General features: G+C 39.9%; 1 protein-coding gene across 1 annotated transcript in view; it reads left to right on the top strand.

The window, feature by feature from the left end:
* Positions 1-27,421, top strand: part of NLK (nemo like kinase) — a 134,354-nt gene that overhangs the window by 92,918 nt on the left and 14,015 nt on the right. Inside the window, exons 4-7 of the mRNA XM_088152566.1 lie at positions 8,259-8,365; positions 9,485-9,570; positions 11,285-11,494; positions 14,100-14,201. Of these exons, the coding sequence (XP_088008692.1) occupies positions 8,259-8,365; positions 9,485-9,570; positions 11,285-11,494; positions 14,100-14,201 (505 nt within the window). The remainder of the gene's footprint in view (positions 1-8,258; positions 8,366-9,484; positions 9,571-11,284; positions 11,495-14,099; positions 14,202-27,421) is intronic.

The following is a 27,421-nucleotide window of genomic DNA, read 5'->3' as shown; positions in this document are numbered from 1 at the left end:
ACATTTTCACTCACTCCCATAAAGTCTTAAGGCTATTTATGTGGCCTTGTCACATTTTCATTACTGCCTCCAACGTACTGTTGAAAAACTAGTATGATCCTTGGCCTAGCAAAAGTTGTGTGCCTATAACAGAAGTCATTTAATTCTCACTGACTTAAAAGATGTGAACTGTTGTTTGGAAAAATTATATGATTTGAAGTGATATTTGGTGATTTGATAATTCTGTTTTTATAAACAGAAATCACTTGGATGACACATGTTACGATGATGAGCAGAGATATGGTCCCACTAATGATTCCACGTAGCTTGGCTGATTTCTCAGTCAAGCCACACCAGTATGCTTAAAATTGCCTGAATCATGTGGTTTCTGAGTTTCACATAAATAGCGCACGGTTCAGCCCTGATATAGTTACAGTAAGTCTAGTAATAGGCCAATCACCACGATAATACCATAATCCTGAGCTTTTTGCCTAGTGAGCAGTGCATTTAAGCTCTTATGTTTATGCAAGTTGTTTATGCCCATATGGCCTTTCTAGAATTTTTTTTTTTTTTAAGACTGGAATATTGTAAAGGGATTGAGTTTGAAAACAAGCTCAACCTGAAGTGAATAAAAAGTCCAAGCCCAGGTAGTAGTAGTAGTGTTAGTAGTGATTTTTATGTAGTGTGCAGTTATATCTAAGTGCAGAACAGGCAAAGCAATAAAATATAACACAATTTAAACCAGTACCAGCAATAAAACAATATAATAATCAATATAAGACATTTCCAAATTTCAGTATAACCATTATATATATATATATATATATATATATATATATACATACATCGAATAATAATGAAAAAAGCTTTTTCAGCACTACAAATATATGGAAAGCTTCACAAATGAGTGTCTTATTTTTATACAGTTGGGTCTCCTTGAGCTGTGATAAAAATATGATAAAATAAATGTAGTGAAGCCATTCCTTTATTACAGATATTCACCTTCACATCTAGTTCCACTCCTGGTGACTTTACAGGCATGTCCATGTAATTTTCTTGGGAGTAGTTCAGAAATGATTTGCTGTAGCTTTCTTCTGGGATTTTTTTTTTTAATATTCCAATTTTTGTAATGCACAGCAGACCCAGTCTCCTATTCAAGTAATGAACAGGACTAAATCCTGCTTACCTTCTGAGCTGAGGCAAGATCCTGCTGAGATAATTTCTCAAGAAACCATCACTGGATCCCACTGTACTGGACAACTTTCATCCAGTGTCTAACCTCCCTTTTTTTAGAGAAGATTGTGGAGAAGGTTATTGTTGCACAGCAGCTTCAATGGGCCTTGAATGAAGTGGATTATCTGGACCACTTTCAGTCGGGATTCAGGCCTGGGTATGGGACGGAGACAGCATTGGTCATGCTTTTGGATGATCTCTGGCAGGAGCAGGACGGGGTAGTACATACCATAGATCATGGTATCCTTCTGGATCGGATCCATGGTCTGGGAGTGGGCGGCACAGTTTTGCTCTGGTTTGCTTCCTTTCTGCAGGGCAGGTACCAGTCATTCATTGGGAGTGAGAGGTCCTGCTCTCAACTCCTATTATGTGGAGTTCCATAGGGTTTGGTACTCTCTCCACTCCTATTTAACATTTACATGAAGCCACTGGGTAAGATCATTCGTTGCCATAGGGTGACACCATTGGGCCTTTTGGATCTGGGAACTTACCAGTACTGGATGGGGTTGTACTACCCCAGACAGACCTGGTGCACAAGCTGGAGGTCCTCCTAAACTCTTGACTCCTGCTCAAGGAGCAGGTGGCAGTCGTGACTCGGAGGGCCTTTGCACAGCTTCATGTGTGCCAGCTGCACCCCTTCCTGGACCATGAGGTCTACTCACTGTCACTCATGCCTTAGTCACTTCCTATTTGAATACCGCAATGTGCTTTATGTGGGGCTGCCTTTGAGGAGCATCCGGAAGCTTCAGCTGGTGCAGAATGCGGCTGCGTGGACAGTTATGCATGCCTCTAAGATGGCACATATTATACCTCTGCTCTGCAAGCTGCATTGGTTGCCAGTTTGCTTTTGGATGCAATTCTAGGTGCTGGTTTTGACCTTTAAAGCCCTACGTAGCATGGGACCAGGTTATTTGAGGGACAGTCTCTTCCCGATTACAACTACCCATCTCATTAGATCCAGCAGAAGAGAGATGCTGTGGGTCCCATCTGCTAAGGAGCTCCATTTGGCCTGACCCAGGAGACATGCCTTTTCTGCTGTAGCCCCTGCCCTCTGGAACATAATTCCCCCTGAAGTGAGATTAGTCCCATCTCTGTTAGCCTTCCAGAAAGCCTTGAGAATGTGGTTCTTCCATCAACCCTGGGGATCCCATGGCAAGCCTGCAAAGGCTAAATGATGATTGTCATCCTGCTTTCTTGGGTTTTTTTTAATGTTTTTATTCCTTTTATGTCTTTATTTTCTATTTTTGTTATTTATGTCTGATGTTTTTTATGTGGTGATATGGTTTTAATTGCTACTCTGCTTGTAAGCCACCCAGAGTTACTTTTTGTGAGATGGGCGGCTATATAAATTTGCTAAATAAATAAATATGCAGGTAGCCCTTGGTTAATGACGGTAATTTAAACCAGAATTTCCATCACTAAACAATGCGGTCATAAAGTGCGATGTCATGTGGTCGCCATTTGTAAACTCCTGCCAGCTTCGCCACTGACTTTGCTTGTCAAAAGCTGGCAGTGAAGGTCGCAAATGGCGATCATGTGACCATGGAGTGTTGTGCTGGTTGGAACTTTGAGGACCGGTCGTAAGTACCACTCATTCTGCGCTGTTGTAAGTTTGAATGGTCATTGAACGAGTGGTAGTTAAGCGAGGGCCACCTGTACAAAGTTGAACAAAAGTGCAACATGAACCACAGCTGAAGGGCTTCATAATGCCAGTGTTAGTGTTTCCTGCACTAAAAAGTATAAAGAGGAAGTCTTTATCCTCATGACCATTCTTTAATTTTGCATCTGTTTTCCTGATACATATTTATTATATACCAAAATTGAATCGATAGGGCAAACTTTAACAATATTACAACTGAACTGAAACCCAACCACTGGAATTGTTTGGATTTGGGGAATATTTTGGAGTTGACGCCGCTGTGGATCTGCATAAACAAACAAAGGTGCAATGAGCAAAACAGGATTTTTGTAAATCCGGCTGCTTATTGGAAAAAATGCTATTTTTTTTCTATCAGGGAAGAAGCTAGCAAAAGGTTTGGTTTGCTGCAAAAGGGATTGCGAAACAGTACTTAGACTTGTACTTTCGCTTTGCTTTGTCAGTGTGGCTCAGCCTACTGACTTCTACAGGTCTCTCAGTCAGCACAAATTAAAGCTCTGCTATTGTCCCCTGCTATGGCTGTTCTGAAGTAAATTGGTATTTCGTAGTTCTAATTTTATGCAGCGACTTCCTAATTATTACTGTCAGTATTTTCTGCCCAGGAGGTACTGTTTGGTTTGAGGGTATTGTAACCAGAGCAACCTCACGTGCTCACTGGCCATAATGTGAACTGAAGTTAAATGTTGAACGACGAGGCATCCACTGAAACCTGTTTTTGATTATATTGTTTAAGCATACCTTTATTGTAGGTAGGATGGGGAGAGAAGTCCCTACAGATTACCAGCACCAGCTGACAAACCACGTTTGACCTACCCAGGTGCCAGCTGCTTTTAAAATGCTGCTCGAGCTGTGGAGCGCCAAGTAAAGTCTGCTTTTGCTCTTGTTTCTGGGCCCTTGTTAAATTGTCCAGAGACAATCAAAAGATATTTGCTATTCAAGCTAATAGCACCTCTGAGTCCTTCCGAAACACTTTTTTTGTAAAGCACAGCAGACCCAGAGCGGTTCAGGGGCCATTCCAGGACCTTATTTAATTTAAGCTGCTTTAGTTGGCATAGCAACTAGTTGAGACATCTGGGAATTATCTTGTTTGGGATTGAAGCTGAGGAGGGTTTAGGTGGGAGAGCCAAACAAGGAAGATTCACGTGACACAGTGAAGTACAGAGTACTGTATTTCAATCACTTTTCTGGAAATAAATATTGGATACATGGAAGCCTTTTACTTTCTAGCCCAGTGAAATGGAGTGAAGTGGCTTGGGACTCTGTCAGGCAGGCATGCAGCAATATAACTCTTTGAAAAAAGAAAACAACCAGGCCAGAGTTGGTATTGGGGAGAAGTTGACTAAGGAAAGATCAAGTTTAAAGAATCAGTTGGATCCAGCTGGGGGCTGCAGAGAAAAAATCCAGAAAAAAATTCTCCGATGCATCCCTGTGGGAGAAGCATTTGGCCAAAGACTTGGAATGTTGCTGATTCATCCACTCTAAGCCGACTTCCCTCCTGGTCACATGATCCAAAGCATATGCACACACAGAGATGCATTGCAAGGGGAAAGCTGACACACACACATTAATTTCACTTAAGAAAATATAGACCTGTCCTATGGCCATTGGTAAAGGGGTTGGAAATAATTGTAGACATTATTCTCTGCATGCTTTCCTTACCTTGTATGGTTGGATGAAAAATCTGTACAGGTTGCACTAGAGGTAATTAAGAAGAGTATTGGGAGAAGTTAGCATCCTTGTGAGGATCATGAGAGATAAAAACTAGGAGAGACTTTGAGAAAAGAGACATGATAGCAGGGGGAGAATATGATAACACTTCAGGTACCTAAAGGATGTCACACGGAAGGAAGTCAAAACCTATTCTGTAGGGTTCTAGAACACAGGACACAAAAGAACAGAGTAAGTTATAGGAAGGCAGGTTTCAGTTGGATGTTAGGAAAAGCTTACTAATGGGTAAGAGCAGTTGAACAGTGGAAGCAATTAGCAAGAAGGTGGTGAGTTTTCTTTCACTGGGAGCAGAGATTAGACAACTATTTTGGGACTGGTTGATTTGGATTTCTGTAGGGAATTGGACTCTGGGCCTAAATTGCTGGTCTCAGCTGTGAATCGAAGTATGAAATCTGCCTATGCTTCCAAAATAAGCTTTCTAAAAATGTATGACTTGTCTTTCTATCAGGCTTTGCCAGGACACTGGAGATAATAAGGAGGTCTTACAAAAACATACTGTATGGAGATCTCTACCAAGCTGAGCATCATTTGCCCAGCTAAATAATTACAAGAAACTCACAATAGGGGGCTGGATTCTCTGTACAAAATCCCAAAATGTTTCAAGCAGCTTTTTGGAGGGCAAATTGTGCTGCAAAGCAACGGTCCAGTTTTAAGAGCTACCTGTAAAACAAGGTACAACAAGTTGGGCTGGTGTGATTGATGGCTATTGGTTTAAAAGGACAAATTAACATTGAGAAGGATTTTAAAACTTGTCAATGAAGGAGCCCTAAAAAGATTTCGGGCAACTTAAAATACCTTGCCTGGTCTTTGGATTAAATCAAAAACAAACTAGTGTGCTCAGAGGGTAGAGAACAGCAATTAGCCATCATGTAATAGTAGCATGTCGTGAATACACATTCCATATTTTGTCAGAGTCCATCCATCTCAATTCCAAAACGTATTTACAAATCTTATGCAGGTATGCAGGAGCACTTAAATAGGATGGTTCTCATATGATTCACACTTCTCTTAGAATATGTGATTTTCTCCAGGAAAAAATATCATTAACTGATTTAGAACTATATTGTAAAGGGGAGAGGGAATATTCTTGAAGGACAGAACATAGAGGGACTACCAGGGCAATGGTCAGATAAAGGGGGGCTGAGTTTAGGCCAAGAAAGTAACATGAGTAAATGTCTCAGACAACCCCCTCTTTGCCTGAGACACTTTCTCAAGTTATTTGTTGGCTTGGACTCAAACTCCACTCATGTGACCATTGCCTCGCTAGCAGCTCTTCTTCCTGTCCTTCAAGGCCATTCACTCTGCCCTCTACATATATCCTGCTTTTTGACTAAATGATCCTCAAAATATAAAAGACTGTAAAAAAAAAAAAACTTGTGCACACACATATTCCAGGAGCACACCATGCCCTGGCTAATGGGAAACATCTCTATGTTTTCCTTCTCTTTTGCAGTCCCAGGGCAACCAGTTGTTAGGGCTGAGTGTTATTTCCTGCAGGGAAAAGAGGGATGCTCCCAGAAGCTGCTCTTTGTCTGGCTGATAAATGGGAGGTGGGAGCTGCTATCTATTAAGGGCTCCTGACCCCCCTGGCTGGTATCATGTTTTTACTATCTTATAACATGCCAAACACATGTCCTGCATAGGCAGATGACCTTCAGAACTGGAATTAGCTGTAAAAATAAGAGTTTGGTTAGTACATGGGCATGATGCAAACACTTTTGAAATGCTCTTTGCATCTTTTGAAACAGAGGCATATTTGGCTGAGGCCAGGCATCCAGCTATGGGCTCAAGGCAATAAATATTGTCACAGCCATTTTTATTTATTTTTTGCTCCACATTTGCCTTTTCTTTGGCATATATATTTTGTCCGCATTGCCTGTTTAGATTGTCTTAATTTCTGCTGCTGAGATGCAGATATAATTAACAAGGAATAATTAGCCACCTGTATACCATTTCTGTGTCAGAGGTGTGGACCCATTAGGCTGATATGTGAGTATAATTCTGAATTCAGAATCAAGGATGGGAGATACCAATTTCTTCATCTAGAAGACAGCATGTTACTCTCTTGTGCCTTAAATTTCAGTTGTGATTGTTGTTTTTCTCTGCTATTTCTAGCACAAATATAATTAAACCATTGGAAGGAATATATTTGTCAGTTTACCCCTCATTGTAAATATATCCTTACAAGCCACCTACAAAGTAGTTTTGAGAAGCAGAAAAGAATAAATAAAATATGCAGATAGGGTATCAAATTGTTAGCTGCCCTGAGTCACATTTGTGAGATGGGCCACCATATAAGTAGATTTAAAGGAATAAATAAAATTTGAGGCAGCAACAGCCTTTAAAATACACACACACACAGACACAATTATATAATGTATTGTTCCAATCCATAGATTTCTTTTTAGATTGTATAAATCTCTTGCCTTTTCCTAAGTAAAATCAGTCCTACTATAAGTTTTAAAAATGCAAAGAGTAGCAATTCCTAAAAGGTGGCAAAAAAGGAATGTTTTTGAGTAGTGCTGCCTCCCCTTCTCCTCCCCTTCCCCTCCCCTCCATTCCAAATGAGAGGAGCCAATATTGAAAAGAAGGGTATGATCTGTGCCACCCTTTGCATATCAGATCAACATTCCCTGATCCGGCTCCTTTTAGATACGCTGCGCCTGCAACTCTCTGTCTTTTCTTTTTAAAATTTTGAATTAGTTTCTTCACTCCTGCTTGTCCCTAAAATCTTTCAGTGCTGCTACCAAAAGCACAGCTTGATACTCGAAAATCAAGATACACTGGTTTTGCTTCAGGCTATATGTCCTTCCAGACTCTTGTCTACAACCAAGATTATACATCAGAGATTTTGCTTGGCAATTGCATTGATGAGGAAGATGGAGCCAGGCTCCTGTCTTGATCTCCCTTTCAGTTATATTGAAAGAGTTTATTGGAAACAGTAGAAAATCATCTAAGCAGGTATGATTCAAGTGAACAGATAGGAGCAATTTCCCAAGGTGCCTCTTTAACTTACATTCCTAACTTAATGTTGCATGTGAGAAGTGGGCGGGTTCTCAGGTATGATTTCAGCGGGTTCTCAGGTATGATGGTAACCCTTCATGGGATGAGGGGTTACCATCTCAGTAGGTTTCTGTACTGTTCCTAATGCTATTTTGTAATTCCACCTTAAAACAGTCATCAGGAAGAGGGTACTGATTTTTGTCACATTGAATAGTGCTTGCTGATCTGATTGATTGATTGATTGATCAATGATCAGTGAGCAATTTCATCTCCTGTCAGTCCAGATCTATCACTGGGACTTTTTGTCTTGTTTCCTCATGTACAGTTGCCAATCTGAAAAAAAGAAAAGTGCATCTTTAAATAAATGGGTGATGTGTAATTGAAAAGAAAAAGAGAGATTTACTGCCCTCAAGCACAAAGATTTTTTTAATGGTCCTCTAGTCAAAAAAACTGTCTTAGAGGTAAACAGCAAGGCCTTTATGATAGAAATAATCCTTAGCAACTGTTCAAATCTTTTCTAGTTCTGTAACATATAAATAGCTACAGATTAAAAGATATGAGAAAGAGCTGTTGTTGTAATGTCTCTTGCATCTTGCAGGAATTGAAATTATCTGATCCACTTTCTCTCTTGAATTTTCCTTAATGAATACAATTAAAGATATGTTGTTACAGAATTGATGCAGAGTGATCTCCATAAGATTATTGTCTCTCCTCAGCCGCTCAGCTCAGATCACGTCAAAGTTTTTCTTTACCAGATTTTAAGAGGTAATTTACTTTGATTTTTAATGCGGAATAAATATATTGGAGTCCCCACTGCAATATGTAAGCGTATTTCCCCACTGCTGACCATGTAATATAAACACTCTAGTAGAAGCCAATTTGTGGGACTGCCCATAAAATAGAAGACTGGTGATGGGGAGATTGAAGGCACATCTGAAACAAGAGGAGGGGGCGTATAAATTAAAATGAGGTAAAGGGTGGCCTGCAAGTAAGCACATTTTAAAAACCACTTACAGCTGCAAAGTAATTTGTGGATTAGTCATACTCCATTGCTTTTCTAATATTAATATAGTTCATAGTTTTATGAACTATATGAACATTTATGAATTTATGAATTCACTTTACAATTGATAAAACATATGCTTTTTTAATTTAGAAAGGTTTTTTTTTTAATCCAAATACTTTTTAGAAAAAGGGGAACTTGAACCTGAGTCTCCCTAGTCTTAGTCTAGCATATTCCCCATACTTCTTGAACAGTGTGATGTGATACAGTGGCTAAAGTATTGGGGTAGGATTAAGTGCACCCTCAACTACTGAAGCTCACAGGGTGAATTTGGGTGAGTAGCTATCCCTCTTCCCAGAGGAAGAGGAAATACTATATACACCACCCTGCTCCTAGACTCAATGGGGTTGTTTTTCTTAGGGTTGCTCTGCATGAATTCCATTTGCCTAGTTCTTACGGTGAAGCTTATCAGTGGATGAAGCAAAAAGGATTGTTTCTTCATTTCTTGGCCAGCTTGTTGCAGATTTGGGCTGAGAGGGAGTGACTGGCCTCAGGGCACCCAGCTGGCTTCTGTGCCTAAGGAAGGACTAGAACCGAGGTCTCCCCGCTCCTACTACAGCACCTTAACCACTAAATCATGCTGGTTCCCTTCTGGACTTTATTGATTAAGTGCCATCAAGTCAGTGTTGACTCTTTGCGACCACAGGGATAAATTTCCTCCAGGACCCTTCTGGACAAAAGGGGTCTAAGAGTGAAAAAAAGAATGTTTTGGCTAATGTGCTATAAACACGTCAGTTTTTGCAGGCACAGACTTGATACCACAGCCTGTTTCTGTGCACTGTGTTGATTTTAAACTTCTGCTCTGCTTTGCTTTTTTCTAGGCCTGAAATACTTACATTCAGCTGGTATTTTGCATCGAGACATTAAACCAGGGAACCTTCTTGTGAACAGCAACTGTGTTCTTAAGGTATTTTTTTAATGCCTGCATGAAATAGGCAGCCTTTCTGAGTCCATGCAGAAAAGCATTTGTGTGAGGACTTGCTTTTGCAATCTGTGTAACCCCAATATATTTAGTACAAAACCTGGGAACTTTGCATTTCTTGAAACAACCATAAATATTAATGATGAGTTTGTGCTGATGAAGTAACTGTCCCTATTTTAAAAATAGGATTTCGTTGAATGCATTATTGGCAGTACGATTGCAACACTGAGAAGTGTTGTTAACTACTCACTTGCCATATTTCACAGCTGTGATTGTCTTCTAATGGTATAAACAATTTCACTTGGGCTGAGTAGTGGCAGAGGGAGAATTATATTTCTCCTTATCTCCTCCCCATAATAAAGCTAAATCAAACAAACCGTGCTTAAAAGCCAGAGATTTTCCCTTGTTGTAAGGTATTCTCACCAAGTCCCACTGAAGGCAATGGCTTTTCTTCCCTGTTAATTTAGTAGCTTAGGATTCTGGTCTGGGCAGAATCTGGTCTCTTTTCTACTCTAGCATAAAAGTGTTAATGTTTACTCCAGTGCAAATAATGATATGATTATTTGAATCTCTTCATATTCCTATTTCTGAGAGCATTGGCTATACAATTGTTTTCAATCTTGGCAACTGGCTGGCTGGGGAATTCTGGGAGTTGAAGTCCACACATCTTCATGTTGCCAAGGTTGAGAAACAGTAGGCTATGCAGTGGCTTACTGCCACATGTGAGCTAAGGACTCACTGCTACAAACAGCAAACTGGATTGTACTTTAGACACTTGATAGGAGCCCCTATGATTGAATCTCTTTACATACAAAATAAGTCAGCATATTAAAATAACAATGAGGGCTAGGTTAGAATTCCTTTTCATGATATACAGTACTGGTTTTCACTTTGGAGAGACTTATAGCTCTTTTGTGTAGAAGAGCATAAGCCCCACCTGCTCTTCCAAGTAAGTACAACCCAGATACAGCTGGACTTTATCTGCTTGTGGAAACGAGGCCTTGAAAGATCAGCACAGAGGAAATCCTGGGTAGAACATTGGCCAGTGTTAATTCACCTTCCCACCATGCACCCTAATCATAGCCATGCACAAACAGTGGTGGGGAGATGAAGTGGGTGGCAGGGAAGGAAGTACACTTGCCTTCTAGCATGCACAGACATTCAGGGATGATCTGGACTTTTGTGTGAATGTACCTTCCACTGCATTGTTTCTATTCCAACAACGGTGAGAGGATTACAGGAGTTATAAACTACAGGTATAGTCTATATTTGTACATATCTGACTCAAGCCCAAGCCGTGTTTCATATAGGCTATTACTAAGATGGAGAACCAGTTTGGTGTAGTGGTTAAGGCACCGGGCTAGAAACCAGGAGACCCTGAGTTCTAGCCCTGACTTAGGCACAAAGCCAGCTGGGGGACCTTGGGCCAGTCACTCTCTCTCAGCCCCAGGAAACAAGCAATGGCAAACCACTTCCGAAATCTTGCCAAGAGAACTGTAGGGACTTGTCTAGGCAGTCGCCAGGAGTCAACACTGACTGAAGGGAAGGGAAGGGAAGGGAAGGGAAGGGAAGGGAAGGGAAGGGAAGGGAAGGGAAGGGAAGGGAAGGGAAGGGAAGGGAAGACAGACTATGATGACATATCAGAACTCTTGTCCCTACAGTCACTGTGTGTAACATTAGCAAATATTTACTTTTTCAGATCTGTGATTTTGGCCTAGCCAGGGTGGAAGAATTAGATGAATCTCGTCACATGACTCAGGAAGTTGTTACTCAGTATTACCGGGCTCCAGAAATCCTGATGGGAAGCCGTCACTACAGCAATGCTATTGACATCTGGTCCATAGGCTGTATATTTGCCGAACTGCTGGGACGAAGAATATTGTTTCAAGCTCAAAGCCCCATTCAGCAGGTATAAAGGTGCTTTGCTTTTCATGTGATAGATCAAGCAATCTACACCCTCCTGAGGTGTTGGATTGCAACTGCCAGCATGCCCAGTCATTCAGCACATGAGGGGCACTAGAATGGGAAAAGATATTTCTATATTTGGTGCTTTAAGGGTGGCTGCTTGCTGTTTTGTGTGTGCGCGTGTGTATGTGTGTGTGTGTGTGTGTGAGAGATCTTTTTATATTAAGAAATTGTGTTTAACCATTAGAGACCTAATGATTTAAATGAGTTTGTTTAATTATTATTTTAGCTAGATGACCATGAGCTGTTCTCCTTACTTCTTTTCTCTGTTGGGTTTTCTGGGCCCCCACTTCTTGCGTAGGAATAACAGAGTTGCGTTTGCTTATCTGATTCATCTCAGAGCAACCTTGTGAGGTAGATTGTCATCCTTCCTGGGTGACAGATGGGGAATGGAGGTTGAGATAGAAGCCCGCTCAAGGCTGCCCATCTTGTCCAGGAGTTGCGAGGACAAATGTGGGTGGCTTATCTTTAGCATGCTGAAAGTGCTTTTTAAACATTCTGATTAGCTAGAAAAATGAGAAGCTGCTCTGAAATCTTTTTGTGAAATATTTAAGTAGAGTGGATAATAGCAGAACTTTGGTAGCTATTCTTTACGTTTTCTTCTTTTCACAGTCATCCGTGATCTCCACATTTAGGGTGACGTTGCAACCTTTTTCCATTGTAACAAAATAAATTGTAATATAGCCTAATTGAGAATGAGACTGGTTTGGTTTGGTTTGGTTTGGTTTTGCCAGATTAAGGGTGGAAAACTATTACAGCTGGGCATGGATGTAAAGGTTTTGTGACTATGTGTCAGTTAATTAGATTGCTCTAAAACAGTATTGTCCAAACTTGGCCACTTTAAGATGAGTGGACTTCAACTCCCAGAATTCCCCAGCCAGCATGGCTGGCTGGGGAATTCTGGGAGTTGAAGTCCACTCATCTTAAAGTGGCCAAGTTTGGACAACACTGCTCTAAAAGAATCTTCCTCAACATAACACCCTTCATATTTGTCAGGATCTTCAGCTATGCTGTCTGGGGATTCTGACAGGCAGCAGCACACTGGGGCTTTGCATAAATGTGTTTCAGTTATTTGATGTTTAAGTTTTGAAGGCAGCTTCCTAGGTTCGTTTGCATGATTTTTAACTATTTCTTATGTGTACCTCTCTAAACATGCTTGTTCCATGGTCTGTGTGTCATCTTTACAAAAAAAACTTGGTGAAGCAGATGGTTTCTGTTCTGTGAATCGAAAACTGAGGTCAAGAGATTTTGTAAAGGCTATTCCAGTTAACAACATATAGCCATTGAATCAAAGTTCAGTGCTGACTACAGATCTTTTGTCTCCAGCTTTCTGTTAAATTTGGATAGGAATAGTATGTCCATTTGAGCTTTATCTATCCTAATGATCTTAAATCCATCTACATATGTTCTGTTGTGGCCTCTCCACATTAAATTTCTTGGAAATATAGTTCATTGAAGGGATTAGGGATTTGAAGTTACAATTGTCAGGTTTCTCCAGGCACTTAAAATAAAGAGACAGGGTTGCAGAGCTTGAAGGACTGAATTCCCACTAAATGGGCCTGCCAATTAAGGTAGTCTGCAAAGGCCTTCTTATTAACCCTGCCTTCTAAGAGAGAGGCAAGTGGCTGTCATAGAAAAGATATGCTCTGTAGTAATGCCCGAACTACAGAGTTTTCTCTGTAGACAAATTTATATGCCTTCATGTATTTATTATTTCACTTTATATGGCTGCCCACTCAGGATGCAGCTTTAGGTGGCTAACAGAGAGTTTAAAATATCCAAAAATAAATAGAAATCCATAAAAACACATCGCACCAGAGGCAACTCACTTGTACAGGCTTATTTGCTTGCCTGACTCAGAGCCTGCAGAGAAAACCAGGTCTTCAGTGCCTTTTTGAGGGCCAGCAGAATCAGGGCCCTCTGAATCTGAGGGGAAATGCTGTTCCATGGGGCAGTCGCAGTGACACAGAGGTCTCCTGGGTTCCATCGGATGCTGCTGCTTGGGACCCGAAGCATGCCAATCATGGTTTTGCTGGATGGGCAGAGATAATTAGAGACAGATGGTCCCACGAATATCCTGGCCCTGGGCCATGAAGGGCTTTATAGGTGACCGCCAGAACCTTGAATTGCACTTGGAAGCCAAATGATCACGAGTGCAGCAGTGTTACACGGGTGTACTAGTCTTGCTGCTGCATTCTGGACCAGCTGTAGCTCCCAAATGGTCTTCAAGGGCAGCAGGAAGTGTGAAGTCTGTTGTCATCTTTTTGAGTTTTTAATAATCAAAATCGTTTTCTTTGTCCACTGCTTTTATTGTTATTTTTTGTGGTTTTATCGCATTTTGTTGCTTCTGTACAAATAGTCTGTCAAATCCTACACGCACACCCCCCCACACACATGTACACTTGCCCAGTTTCAAAGAATACCTAAAAGTAGTGAGGAAATGCACAGTGTATTCATACTTTTGTATTGAGAGAGGTTATATCTCAGTATAAAATAAAATTGGAGTGCTTTTTTGTTTTTTGTTTTGTTTTTGTTTTTCACTTCTATAGTTGGATTTGATCACAGATCTTTTGGGGACACCGTCACTGGAAGCAATGAGGACAGCTTGTGAAGGCGCCAAGGCTCACATACTCAGGGGTCCTCATAAACAGGTAGAGTGACGACTTTCTGACTTGGAGAATTTGGTAATGCCACAGTCTTTCAGTTCTATAATTGCAACTTTTGATTTTCAGACTAAGAGCAATACGGGATGGAGATCGACACTGGGAGCAATCCCAAAGCAATTTATCTAAGCAATGCCGAATTGATGCTTACATGTAATGCTCTCTGTTCTTTGTGGAACTTTTTTTGTTCAGTTTTGTTGCAGAGAGTAGGTAGGGCTGTTTGGCCTGAGGAGAGTGTAACTGGCTAATGTGCACTACTATAGGTAGTACTAGAGAGTCAAGCTAAGGAAAAGATTCAAAGATTTTTTGCATTCATGGGGATTAATTACAACCTATGAACCAATTACCCTGAGGCTAAATTAGACTTAAATGACCCACTTAACTTAGTTGGAAAAGGTGCTACTGGGGACCTGATTTTAGTCATAACCTCAATTTCCTTTACCATCTCTGTTTGGGTATTTCAGACAAAAGTATGAAATCCAGTATAATGCTTGGAGGCTATAAAATAGACTTGTAATATCTACTTCAGGATGTTATCCATTTTGTTTGAGGAGCCATTGTTCTGATAGAACTGCCTTTTGACCAGGAAGTTCTGATGTGTAATAAGTAAAAATATTTGCAGCACAAAAATAGCCCTACTTTCATTATCCAAACATCATTTCACAAAGTGATGAAAGCTGTATATATACCAATCATTTAAAAAAACATAAGAAATAAAGATATTTTTGTGCGTGTTAGAAGAGCTCCATAAACTCCTGCTGCAGCCTGAAGTTGTGTTTAGTGTTGTATGCGTGTAGCAGGGCCACCCATAATACAGCTGCAGAATTATACTAATGATAATTGATGAGCATTTGTAAACAAAAGAAATGGAAAGCCTCTTTGTAAATGCAAGCTCAAGGTTTTCTCAGGTACTATAATAGAACGGAGTACTTGTAGATGTAAATACAGTTGAGGGGCAAGAAATGAGAGCTGGAAAAAAAGTCTTTTTTTTTTCTTCCAAAATTCCATGGTGTTTCAGAGTTGTTCTAAGGTCGTGTTATAATTATCTTGTATAAACAGGTCAGATTTGCAGTTCCTGGAAACGTAGCCTTAAATCACTGCATGTACAGTGTCCCAGGTTCAGCTGCTGGATTTTCCAGTTAAAAAGTACTGCTAATAAAGAATTACTTTCAGTCACAATCAACAGTCTTGGTCTAACACAGCTTCGTATGAAACAGAGCTGGTGTAGAACAATTCGAGTATTTGTGTAACCCAATGGCACCCTACTAGCATCCTTCCAGAATATTCATTCTCACTAAGAAACAAGCCACGGTGTCCTTATTTACATGGAAAACATCCCATGAAACCTATCATAAATCCCTGCTGGGTTCTGTAAAGCTAACTGTAGCATCTAACCTTTTCTGTTAATATTGTTACATAAATAGATGAGGCAAAAGCTTGATTGCTTAGTTTTATTTCAAGCTGAATATGTGTTAGTTCTTGGTTAGGTATAACATATTCCTCCCACATACCAATAACAATTAATCATCTGCCAGTAATAGGAAGAAAAATTATGTAATCATTTCTTTCTTGCTCCTAATGGTTTTTCCCAACTCGTGCACATGTTAGGTCTGTAATGCTTTCCTTTTTTAAATTTGCATAGGAAAGCAGGGTTTTTTAGAAGCACCATGCTAAGGAAATAATAGTGTAGGAAGTGATGGAGAACAAACAGCTTCTAAGCTCAAAATCTTTTAATGTGCCTTCTTTTTTCTAACAAAAAAAGTAGACAGCCTTTACATTTGCATAAAGAGGTCAGGTCTATTTTTAGTTATGAAAATTACTTTTTAATTTTGGAGCTCATTTTTTTCTCTCCTCATTCTAATGCAAAGTTCATCAAGCCCATTAAGTCTCTCTATATGCTTACTTAGAAACAACTCCTGTTGAAGTCAATGAGGGTCATAGGATCAAACAGCTAGAAGATGGGAGTGGGCCCCTGTCCGTGATGCTTCCCCAACCACTGTCTTCAGCCCAAATTCCTCTATGTTAGGAATTCTAGAAATTGCTAGTCTCAATGTATCTGAGGAGTACCAGATTGAGAAAGGTTGCAGTAAGCCATATTGCCATATTTTCCCCCAAGGAAGATGAAGGTGACTTGGGAGGGTGGTTGTCTTAAATTTACTAAAATATGGTAATAAAGAAAGAAGCTATTGGACAAATGAAAAGGCAAAGGGTGAAAAGTGCCTGAAAGGGATGCAGGAAAGGAGGCAGGCTGCTGTACTTCATTTCAAGAGGCCAAGCAAGCTATCTCTGTTTTCCTCTTGCCATTTTTCATCTATAGAGGCAAATATTTGCAATACTTCTTCTGTTCATGGAAGCTCTCCAAACCAGGTTTTTTCACAATGTAGGGTTCTGCTAGAACTTGATAGGGTTTCATGAGAGACTAAGATTTTAAAAAATACACTTAAACACAGTCTGGGACATGCATAGCATTTATTGAAGGTAAAGAAGGGAGGGTAGAGCTTGTTAGTTGACATTCGAAAGCACCACCCACCCAGGGGGCATTTGTGCTCATGACAACTCATCACTCTATGTCCCTATGAGAAGCAGGCAGCAGAGTTCCAGGAATTTTTTTTAACTTTTTGCAGCCTGAAAAAAAAATTGAAAAACTCTGCTCTAAACAAATGAAGATTCTGGAAAATCATGATCCTATGGAGAATCTCCTTCTAGGCTGCAGGTAGCACCCCTAGAAGGATCCAGCCCATTTTGACCACCATTGCCCAATCTCCAACCTTTCCTTTGTGTGAAGAAACACTATCCTAGAAGAAGCAGGCTATCTGGATCCTTTTCAGTCAGATTCATACCTAGGCATGGGGCAGAGTCAGCATTAGTAAATGACCTTTGTTGGGACTTAGATAGGGTAGTGTACCCTTCTAGTTCTCTTGGACTACTCACAACATTTAATATATCAACCGGGGTATCCTTCATGAGTGCCTACAAGCATAGGGAGCACTATTCTTTTTTTTTTTTAATAATGATTTTTATTGAAGTTTAAAAATATAAAGATAAAAAACTAATACAAACTAAGAAAAATAGAAAAATTGCAGAGAGAAGAAAAAATGGGGGGAGGAAAGGGAAAATATATATATAAAGAAAAAAGAAAAAAAGATATATAAAAAATGACTTCCCCCTTCATCAAGACAAGTACAAGCAATTTCAGTAACTTAACACCTTATCTAACGTTTCAACCAAAAATCTCTTCATCCCATATCTCATCTTTTATCTATTATAATAAAGCCTCATTATTCTATCTTAATCAGCAAAAGTCCATTAAGTTACCAGAAATAACAATTATTTATATATATATATATATATATATATATATATATATATATATAAACCTTAAACAAGTAAATCAATTTCATATTCCTTTACTTTACACAGTAATTTATCATTTTCTCTAAAAATGCAACAACAAAAATATCTTCTTCCCATATTTTATCTTATATCTATAAACAAATCTTTAAAGCCTTGTCATTCAAACTTAATCAAGAAAACTTCCATTAAGAACTACCAGAAACAACAACATATTGAAAATCTTAATCTTTAATCCCTTCAAGTAGTATCCCACAAATTAATTTCTTATCATTTTTTCTTCGTCTCCTCTCAGAAATTCCTTTGCAAGTTTAATACTTTCCTTCAGTTTCAATACCGTAGCCCATCTCTTTCTCCAAATGTACAACAAAAAAAATCTCTTCTTCCCATGTCTTATCTAAAAAGAAATCTTTAAAGCCTCTCATTCAGTTCTGGTCAAGAAAAACCCATTAAAAGCTGCTAGAAGAAAAATAATCATATATATTTTAATCTTGATTGAACAAATAGAGTTTATAATCTTTCTTTTTGGTTTTAAAAGTCTTAAGGTTTATTCCTTTTAAATAGTGTCCCAAAAGCTGGTTTCTTTTCATACTCTCTATCTTTTCTCAGGAACTCCTTTGTAAGTATAACACATCTCTTTGGTAAGTCCAAGATAAGAAAGTTGTCCAAGTCACCCTTCTGAGTTAAAATCCACACATCCAAGTCACTCTTCTGATTTATTATTTGGGTCCCTTTTAGCTGTTAAAACATCAGTTGGTTTCATTTGTAAAGTCCTGTGTAGCATCTTTGTCAATATCATTCTTGTATCCTGTCATTTTTAAATCCATATCCAAAACAGCCTGATTCCCAGTTGTATCCTCCTCTGCCTCCTCTTTAAAACCCATTTTTAAAGTTCTGAATACATTGTTGCCAAATATCCTTGAATTCTTCCAGAGTTAAAATAGTTTTCTCCATTCTGTATTAGTGGGTCTTCTCCTTTAATTATAATCTTTAGTTCTTTCTGGTTGCCTCTAGTAATTAGCCTTCAGAGTCTCCTCTTACCATGTTTTTCTCTAATCCACAACATTTTCCCATGGAAAGATTTCTTACGCTTAACTTCAAGATTTTCATATATTTTTAATAGGGACTTTAAACAAACCACAGGAAGGATTCTTCTAGTTTCAAAATCTTATTTCCAGCTAACCTAGCTCCTTAGTCCCTTTATAACTTCCCAGAATCAGTGTTCCAATCACCCTCTTCGCTGCTTATTTCCAAATATTTTTTTTCTTTAAGTTCTTAAACTTACATGAAATTTCTTTTGTTGAGGATTGAAGGAGAATCACCCAGTGAAATGAAACTTGTCCTTCTGAAGGTTCTTAGTATCCAAAAAGCAATTTACAAGCTATTTCCAGAAGTGATTAAGAGAGAAAGTGGGCAAACCCAGTGTCCCTTTGAAGGCTCCGAACTGCGGCTTGGGCAAAGTGGACTCTCCCAGCTTCTAGAGCTCTAAAACCCACTGGAGATCATTGTTTTACTGTCTCATCACGGGGAGCATCTCTGTGGAGCCCTATGGGCGATCCCAGGTCCTCCCCTTGGTTCCAGAAGGAATTTCGAGGTGCTGATCTATTCACCGACTCTCATTCTGCCACGGTCATTGGCTTCACTAAAAGTGGAGCCATCTTCAGTTCTCCATTGCTTCCCCAGAAGTCCAGGGGGCACTATTCTTCCTTGGTTCCACTTCTGTCCTGAGTGGGCAATTTCAGTCAGTAGTTACAGTAGAAGAAAGATTGGCCCAGTGGCTGCTCCTTTATGGGGTAGTGCAGGATTTGGTTCTCTCTCTCTCTCTCCTGTTATTTAACATCCACATATAAAATTGCCAGGAGAGGTCATCCACTGGTACAGGTTCATCAATATCCTGATAATTCCCAGCTTTATATTGCCACTGCAAGCCAGGCTGGCAATGCCAAGTAACATCCCAGTGCTTAGAAGCTCTCAGGGTATGAATGGGATAAAACAAACTGAAGCTTAACCCAAGCAACATAGACTTGCTATTTGTACAGTAATGTTTTTGGACTGCTCCAGTGTTGTCTCTTGAAGGGAAGGTGCTACCTATGAAGGAGAAAGTCCACTACTTAAGGATCCTCCTGTACTAATGACTACTGCTAAATGGGTAGGTGAAGGCCATGGCCAGGGAGCTTTTGTTATGCTTCAGCAAAGGAGCACCAGTTGAAGTTCTGTCTGAAATGTGAGGATCTTGCAACGATAACTCATTCCCTCATCACCACACAAATAGAATACTGCAGTGTGCTCTACATGAGACTGCTTTCAAAGACTAAACAGAAGTGGCAGCTGGTACAAAATGCAGCAGTCCACGTGCTGTCATGTTTTAACCTCCAGGAGCACATTACACCTGGTTGTCAAAATAGTTCAAAGTACAATTCAGAGTATTGGTTTTGACCTGTAAAGTTCTATATCACTTGGTGCCAAAGTATCTTCAAGACAGCCATCTCCAACCAGAACCAGCCAATGTATCCAGTAAATCCATCACTGGAAAAGCCTTTGGGGATCTCCATTTTTATGAAATAAAAGAAACCAAAGCCAGGAGATTATGCTTCTCTGTTATGGCTTCAATGGACTTGCTTTGGATACCAGAATTGCCTCCAATTTGACAGCCTTCCAGGAAGCATTAAAAACTGGATTATTTCAGAGAGCCTTAGATGGTTGAGTGTCATTAGCAACAGATGATTGCTGATATTTAATTCTGAGGACTTTCTTGGTTTATTACGGTAAGGTGGGTATAATGATGTATAATGCAATCCAGTGTGTCTGGATGTCATTGGTCAGTGCTTTGTTAGTTTATTATCATGTTTTTTGTTTTAGACATAACTGTGGATGCTTTATTGTTTACACATCTATATTGTACCATGGACATTTTAGTTTTTGTTGTAAGCTGCCGTGAGTCTGTACTGAATTAGTGGCATATAAGTTTAATAAACAAAAAACATAAATTAATTAATAGTATAGCTTACATTAATCTAATGAAATTACTAACGCTTTCCACATCCAGGCCTTTAAAAGTAATTCCTTATCCAATCTATCTAAAATACAAACAAGAGGGAATTAGCTTTTTTACTGAACAGCTTTCATGGCTTCTTTATAAATTCCTTTTTATATTTTTCTTATTTAATGATTCACATCTTGTGTTTAATAGGCAGTCGTGGATCACCTGAGATAACATTACCTTCTTTCTCTTTTTTTATATATATAATTTTTATTAAGAATTTTGATTATAATAGTAAAACTTAATACAACTTCTTTCTCATAGAATAAAATAGATTGTTGGATCCTTAGTGTTTTCTGAGCTTGGCTGTTTACTTTCAGATACTCCAATACCCAGCTAGGTAATATAAAGAGCCAGCAAACTTCACTCTTCCCTGCACTGATGTTGTTACCTAGCTGGGTAATAAAACATCTGCAGGAAAACAGGAGGTGAGAAACCACCTCACTGAGAAAGAGCTGTAGCAAGGTAGGAGATGGACAAAAGAGAGCGAAAAGTCATTATCTCTGGGGCTCAGAAAACACCAAGAACTAAACAGTTTAACCATGAGCTACATATATTCTCTTCTATTGGAATAAAATATACTTTTATATATTCTTGAGATAGATTCCTGTAAAAAACAAACTCCAAAAATTTGATTATTTCTGTACATTATTTTCTGTCACTCTTTTGTATAACTTTCTGGAGGTTTGGTACCTAGGAAACGTTGTTGTTGTTGTTCAGTCATTAAGACGTGTCCGACTCTTCGTGACCCCATGAACCATATCGTGCCAGGCCTTCTGTCTTTCACTGCCTCCCTGAGTTTGCTCAGTTTCATGCTCATTGCTTCAGTGATGCTATCTAACCATCTCATCCTCTGCGGTCCTCTTCTCCTTTTGCCTTCCATCTTTCCCAGCATCAGGGTCTTTTCCAAAGAGTCCGCATTAGGTGACCAAAGTATCTGAGCTTGAGCTTCATTATTAACCCTTCCAATGAGCAATCAGGGTTGATTTCCTTTAAGATTGACTGGTTTGACCTCCTAGCAGTTCTTGAGGTAGATTCCTGTAAAAAACAAACTCCAAAAATTTGATTATTTCCATACATTATTTTCTGTCATTCTTTTGTATAACTTTCTGGAGGTTTGGTACCTAGGAAACATACAGTGAGTTAATTATTTTATTATCCTATATTTTAAGTTCCTTGCTAGGTCTGTGTTCACTGGTAATGTCACCAGACGCCAGGTTAGGGAATTGAGGACTCTCCATCATATTCACTCCCTTTCACAAGCCTGTTTGTTTGTTTATACAATAAAACTGCCCATCTCACAGCAGTGATTCTGGGTGGCGTACAAACATTCAAAACATCCCCAAAGTACAAACTCATTATGCCCCAATTAAACAGTAACCCCCCAAAACAAAACCACATCACCGAAACCACACAACTCATTTTAACTACCTAGCCCCAAAGCAGGTATTGCTTGCTTGTTCTGTCAAAAAAAGTTTACAGTAAGAAAAAAATTAACCCATTAAACACATATTTCCTAAACCACAGATCTGAGCACAAGGGGAAAAAAACTTTGGAGGGACACTTCGGAGAGATTTTGGGGTCTCTGTAATAAAAAGGAAGCATAGTTCATTGAATGATGTGCATAAAATTAGAATAAATGAAAATAAAAGTTTTTTTCTGGGTTTCCTTATATAGCATGTTCCTAGGAATTTTGAGGAAAGAGATTAGGATAACAACCTTCATTTTCTATATACACATACAAGCTTACCCATTACAATGTTCCATTTTGGGTAAGCAATGCTATGCAAAATCCAGAAAGGGAGCAGAAATAATAAGCCAAAGAAATTAAAGGCATGACACAAGAAAAGACAAAATAGCTGAATCTAGTTTATACCTATACCATTTATTATACCTCCTCAAGTTCTGCTGGAGAGCAAAATCTGGTCTGTATACCCCCTACATAGAAAAAAGTCATAATGCACTTCCCAGATTTTGCACATTGTCATCTCTCACACCCCCTTCATGGATCACTGCCTTGTCGTGGCGAAGGGGCTTGCGTAACTCAGTGAAGCCATGAGCTATACCGTGCAGGGCCACCCAAGACGGACAGGTCATGACAGAGAGTTCTGACAAAATGTGGTCCACTGGAGAAGGAAATGGCAACCCACTCCAGTATCCTTGCCAAGAAAACCCCATGGACAATGTTAAAAGGCTAAAAGATATGATGCCGGAAGATGAGCCCCTCAGGTCGGAAGGTGTCCAATATGCTACTGGGGAAGAGCGGAGGGCATTTCCAAGTAGCTCCAGAAAGAGTGAAGCGGCTGGGCCAAAGCCGAAAGGACGTTCAGCTGTGGATGTATCTGGAAGCGAAAAGAAGGTCCGATGCTGTAAAGAACAATATTGTATAGGTACCTGGAATGTAAGATCTATGAACCAAGGCAAGCTGGATGTGGTCAAACATGAGATGACAAGATTGAACGTCGACATCTTGGGAATCAGCGAACTGAAATGGACGGGAATGGGTGAATTTAATTCGGGTGACCATTATATCTACTACTGTGGGCAAGAAACCCCTAGAAGAAATGGAGTTGCACTCATAGTCAATAAGAGAGTGGGAAAGGCAGTAATGGGGTACAACCTCAAAAACGACAGAATGATCTCAGTGCGTATCCAAGGCAAACCATTCAATATCACAGTCATCCAAGTCTATGCCCCAACCACAGATGCTGAAGAAGCTGAAGTTGAACGCTTCTATGAAGACCTACAACACCTTCTAGAACTAGCACCAAAAAGATGTCCTTTTCATCATAGGGGATTGGAATGCTAAAGTAGGAAGTCAAGGAGTAATCGGAATAACAGGCAAGTTTGGCCTTGGAGTACAAAATGAAGCAGGGCAAAGGCTAATAGAGTTCTGTCAAGACAACAAGCTAGTCATAGCAAACACTCTTTTCCAACAACACAAGAGACGACTCTACACATGGACATCACCAGATGGTCAATACCGAAACCAGATTGATTATATACTTTGCAGCCAAAGATGGAGAAGCTCTATACAGACAGCAAAAACAAGACCAGGAGCTGACTGTGGCTCAGATCATGAGCTTCTTACTGCAAAATTTAGGCTTAAATTGAAGAATATAGGGAAAACCACTAGACCACTCAGGTATGACTTAGATCATATTCCTTGTGAGTACACAGTGAAGGTGATGAATAGATTTAGAGGATTAGATTTGGTAGACAGAGTGCCTGAAGAACTATGGACGGAGGTCCGTAACATTGTACAGGAGGCAGCAACTAAAACCATCCCAAAGAAAAAGAAATGCAAGAAAGCAAAATGGCTGTCTGATGAGGCTTTACAAATAGCTGTGGAAAGAAGGAATGCGAAAAGCAAGGGTGAAAGGGAAAGATATAAGCAACTGAATGCAGATTTCCAGAGAATAGCCAGGAGAGATAAGAAGGCCTTCTTAAATGAACAATGCAAAGAAATTGAGGAAAACAATAGAATGGGGAAGACTAGAGATCTCTACAAGAAAATTGGAGATATGAAAGGAACGTTTAGGGCAAAGATGGGCATGATAAAGGACAAAAAAGGCAGGGACCTAACAGAAGCAGAAGAGATTAAGAAGAGGTGGCAAGAATACACAGAAGAACTATACAAGAAAGATCTTAATGTCCCTGATGTCCACGCTGGTGTGATCACTGACCTTGAGCCAGACATCTTAGAGAGTGAAGTCAAGTGGGCCTTAGGAAGCATTGCTAACAACAAAGCTAGTGGAGATGACAGTATTCCAGCTGAGTTATTTAAAATACTAAAAGATGATGGTGTTAAAGTGCTGCACTCAATATGCCAGCAAGTTTGGAAAACGCAACAGTGGCCACGGGATTGGAAAAGGTCAGTTTACGTTCCAATTCCAAAGAAGGGCAACGCCAAAGAATGCTCAAACTATCGCACAATTGCACTCATTTCACATGCTAGCAAGGTTATGCTGAAAATCCTACAAGCTAGGCTTCAGCAATACATGAACCGAGAACTACCGGATGTACAAGCTGGGTTTCGAAGAGGCAGAGGAACTAGAGATCAAATCGCCAACATTCGCTGGATCATGGAGAAAGCACGAGAGTTCCAGAAAAACATCTACTTCTGCTTCATTGACTATGCAAAAGCCTTTGATTGTGTGGATCACAACAAACTGTGGCAAATTCTTAAAGAGATGGGAGTACCAGACCACCTTACCTGTCTCCTGAGAAATCTGTATGCAGGCCAAGAAGCAACAGTTAGAACCGGTCATGGAACAACCGATTGGTTCAAAATAGGGAAAGGTGTACGACAAGGCTGTATACTGTCACCCTGCTTATTTAACCTATATGCAGAGTACATCATGAGAAATGCCAGGCTGGAAGAATCACAAGCCGGAATTAAGATTGCAGGGAGAATCATCAACAACCTCAGATATGCGGACGATACCACCCTAATGGCAGAAAGTGAAGAAGAACTAAAGAGCCTCTTGATGAGGGTGAAAGAGGAGAGTGCAAAAGCTGGCTTGAAACTCAACATTAAAAAAACTAAGATCATGGCATCTGGACCCATCAATTCCTGGCAAATAGAAGGGGTAGAAATGGAAGCAGTAACAGACTTCATTTATTTGGGCTCCAAGATCATCGCAGATGGAGACTGCAGCCATGAAATTAAAAGACGCTTGCTCCTTGGGAGGAAAGCTATGGCAAACCTAGATAGCGTATTAAAAAGCAGAGACATCACCTTGCCGACAAAGATCCGCATAGTCAAAGCTATGGTTTTTCCAGTAGTAATGTATGGCTGTGAGAGCTGGACCATAAAAAAGGCCGAGCGCCGAAGAATTGATGCCTTTGAACTGTGGTGCTGGAGAAGACTCTTGAGAGTCCCCTGGACTGCTAGGAGGTCAAACCAGTCAATCTTAAAGGAAATCAACCCTGATTGCTCATTGGAAGGATCGATAATGAAGCTCAAGCTCAGATATTTTGGTCACCTAATGCGAAGAGAGATCTCTTTGGAGAAGACCCTGATGCTGGGAAAGATTGAAGGCAAAAGGAGAAGAGGACGGCAGAGGATGAGATGGTTAGATAGCATCACTGAAGCAATGAGCATGAAACTGAGCAAACTCAGGGAGGCAGTGAAGGACAGGAAGGCCTGGCGCAATATGGTTCATGGGGTCACGAAGAGTCGGACACGACTTAACGACTAAACAACAACAAATCTCTCACACCCTCACAATATCACAATTCTCCTGAAGACCCTCCCTGGCACAATGAACAGACTAATCCCCCTCTTGTTTTTGCATTAACTCTTGCTACTTTTCCCTTGTTTTTTTGTTTGTATGTGTCTGGGTGGATCTGTGTCTATGTATCTTCGAGTCAGTTTCTGATTCCTGGTGACTGCCTGGACTAGTCCCTGCAGTTTTCTTGGCAAGGTTTTTCAGAAGCGGTTTGCCATTGCCTCCTTCCTAGGGCTGAGAAGGAGTGACTGGCCCAAGGTCACCCAGCTGGCTTTGTGCCTAAAGCGATAGAACTCACAGTCTGCTGGTTTCTAGCCTGATGCCTTAACCACTACACCAAATTGACTCTCCAGATTTCCCTTGGTACAGGGCATCAGTAATAGGGTTCTTCCAGTTGTCCAGCACAGAAACATTCTTCACAAACAAACAAAGTTACACAACCACTCCTTAAGCAAGCCATATCTGTCTTGTAACATTTCTCTGGTTGCATCATCTATAGCTGCAGCCTTGTCATTTTAGCATTTCTTTCAATTCAGTCTTTGACATATCACTGCTATTCCCATACAAATCTGTAAAATATTCGTTCTGGCATTCCATCACTTCAGTTTCATCCCAAATCATTTTATCAGTTTTATTTTTAATCTGCTCTGCTGGAAGAGCTTGCCTTAAAGAGGCAAGAAGAGCTGGAAGAGCTTAAAGAGCTGGAAGAACTTAACCTCTTCATTCATTTCCAAAACAGTTTTTTTTTAATTTCCATCAAAATTATTCTGCATTTCCTCTGTTTTTTTTAATCTTAATTATTCTTTGTTTTCTTTGGAGCTATCTTTTTTCTCTGTTCACATTATACACTATCTTTCTCTCATTCTCAATTTTGCATCAGTTATTCTCTTTTGGACCTTATTTTTTCATCCACACCAAGCATCCTTTTTTTCATGTTTCCCAGTACTGATATAGACTACATTATCTCATGTCCCACTTAAATTTCAAGTAGCTTGAAGCTACCTGATGGGCTCATGTCCATGGCAAAATTTGAATAAGCCTACTTCCTGAATGTACACTGAATGTTCTTGAAGAGTTATAATTTACTACAACCATTCCCAGTGTGGTACCCTCTCAGGAAATTCCAGAAGAAGTCTTGGAGAAGGTTGAACCATGTATAAATGAGACTTCCAGTCTGGTGGGAAGGGGGGTGGGTCACATGACTTATCTCTCCATCATAGGTCACTCATAGCTTTTGGTTACTATTGATTTATTTGCTTGTTAAGCATTATACTGCTCACTACTGAGGCCTCTCAGCAATTCGTACCATTCCACTTGCTATGAAATGTATCTCAAGTACATAGAACCTGTCCCAGCTCTGGACTTAGTCTTCATTCTTGGAAGACAATGATAATCTTAAATACTTAAATACCGAGACTAAATTATTTAGTCTTAAGACTGCCCTGTTTTTAAGGCTCAATTATTGCAATATTTGCTACTCCTCAATGCAGTTGGAAGCATTCCCCCACATTTGTACAGGAGCAGAGCTCTTTGGCTCTTAATTTCATTATATTTGCCTTTCAATGCTGCTATAGGCCACCCTC

The sequence above is a fragment of the Python bivittatus genome, unplaced genomic scaffold (genome assembly GCF_059951505.1).
Source record: "Python bivittatus isolate LINGU-HERP-01145 unplaced genomic scaffold, Pbiv_v1 ctg000690_np1212, whole genome shotgun sequence".
In the NCBI taxonomy this organism is placed as follows: Eukaryota; Metazoa; Chordata; class Lepidosauria; order Squamata; family Pythonidae; genus Python; species Python bivittatus.
Note: the sequence above shows the minus strand (reverse complement) of the source record. Positions and strands in the feature narration are given on the sequence as shown.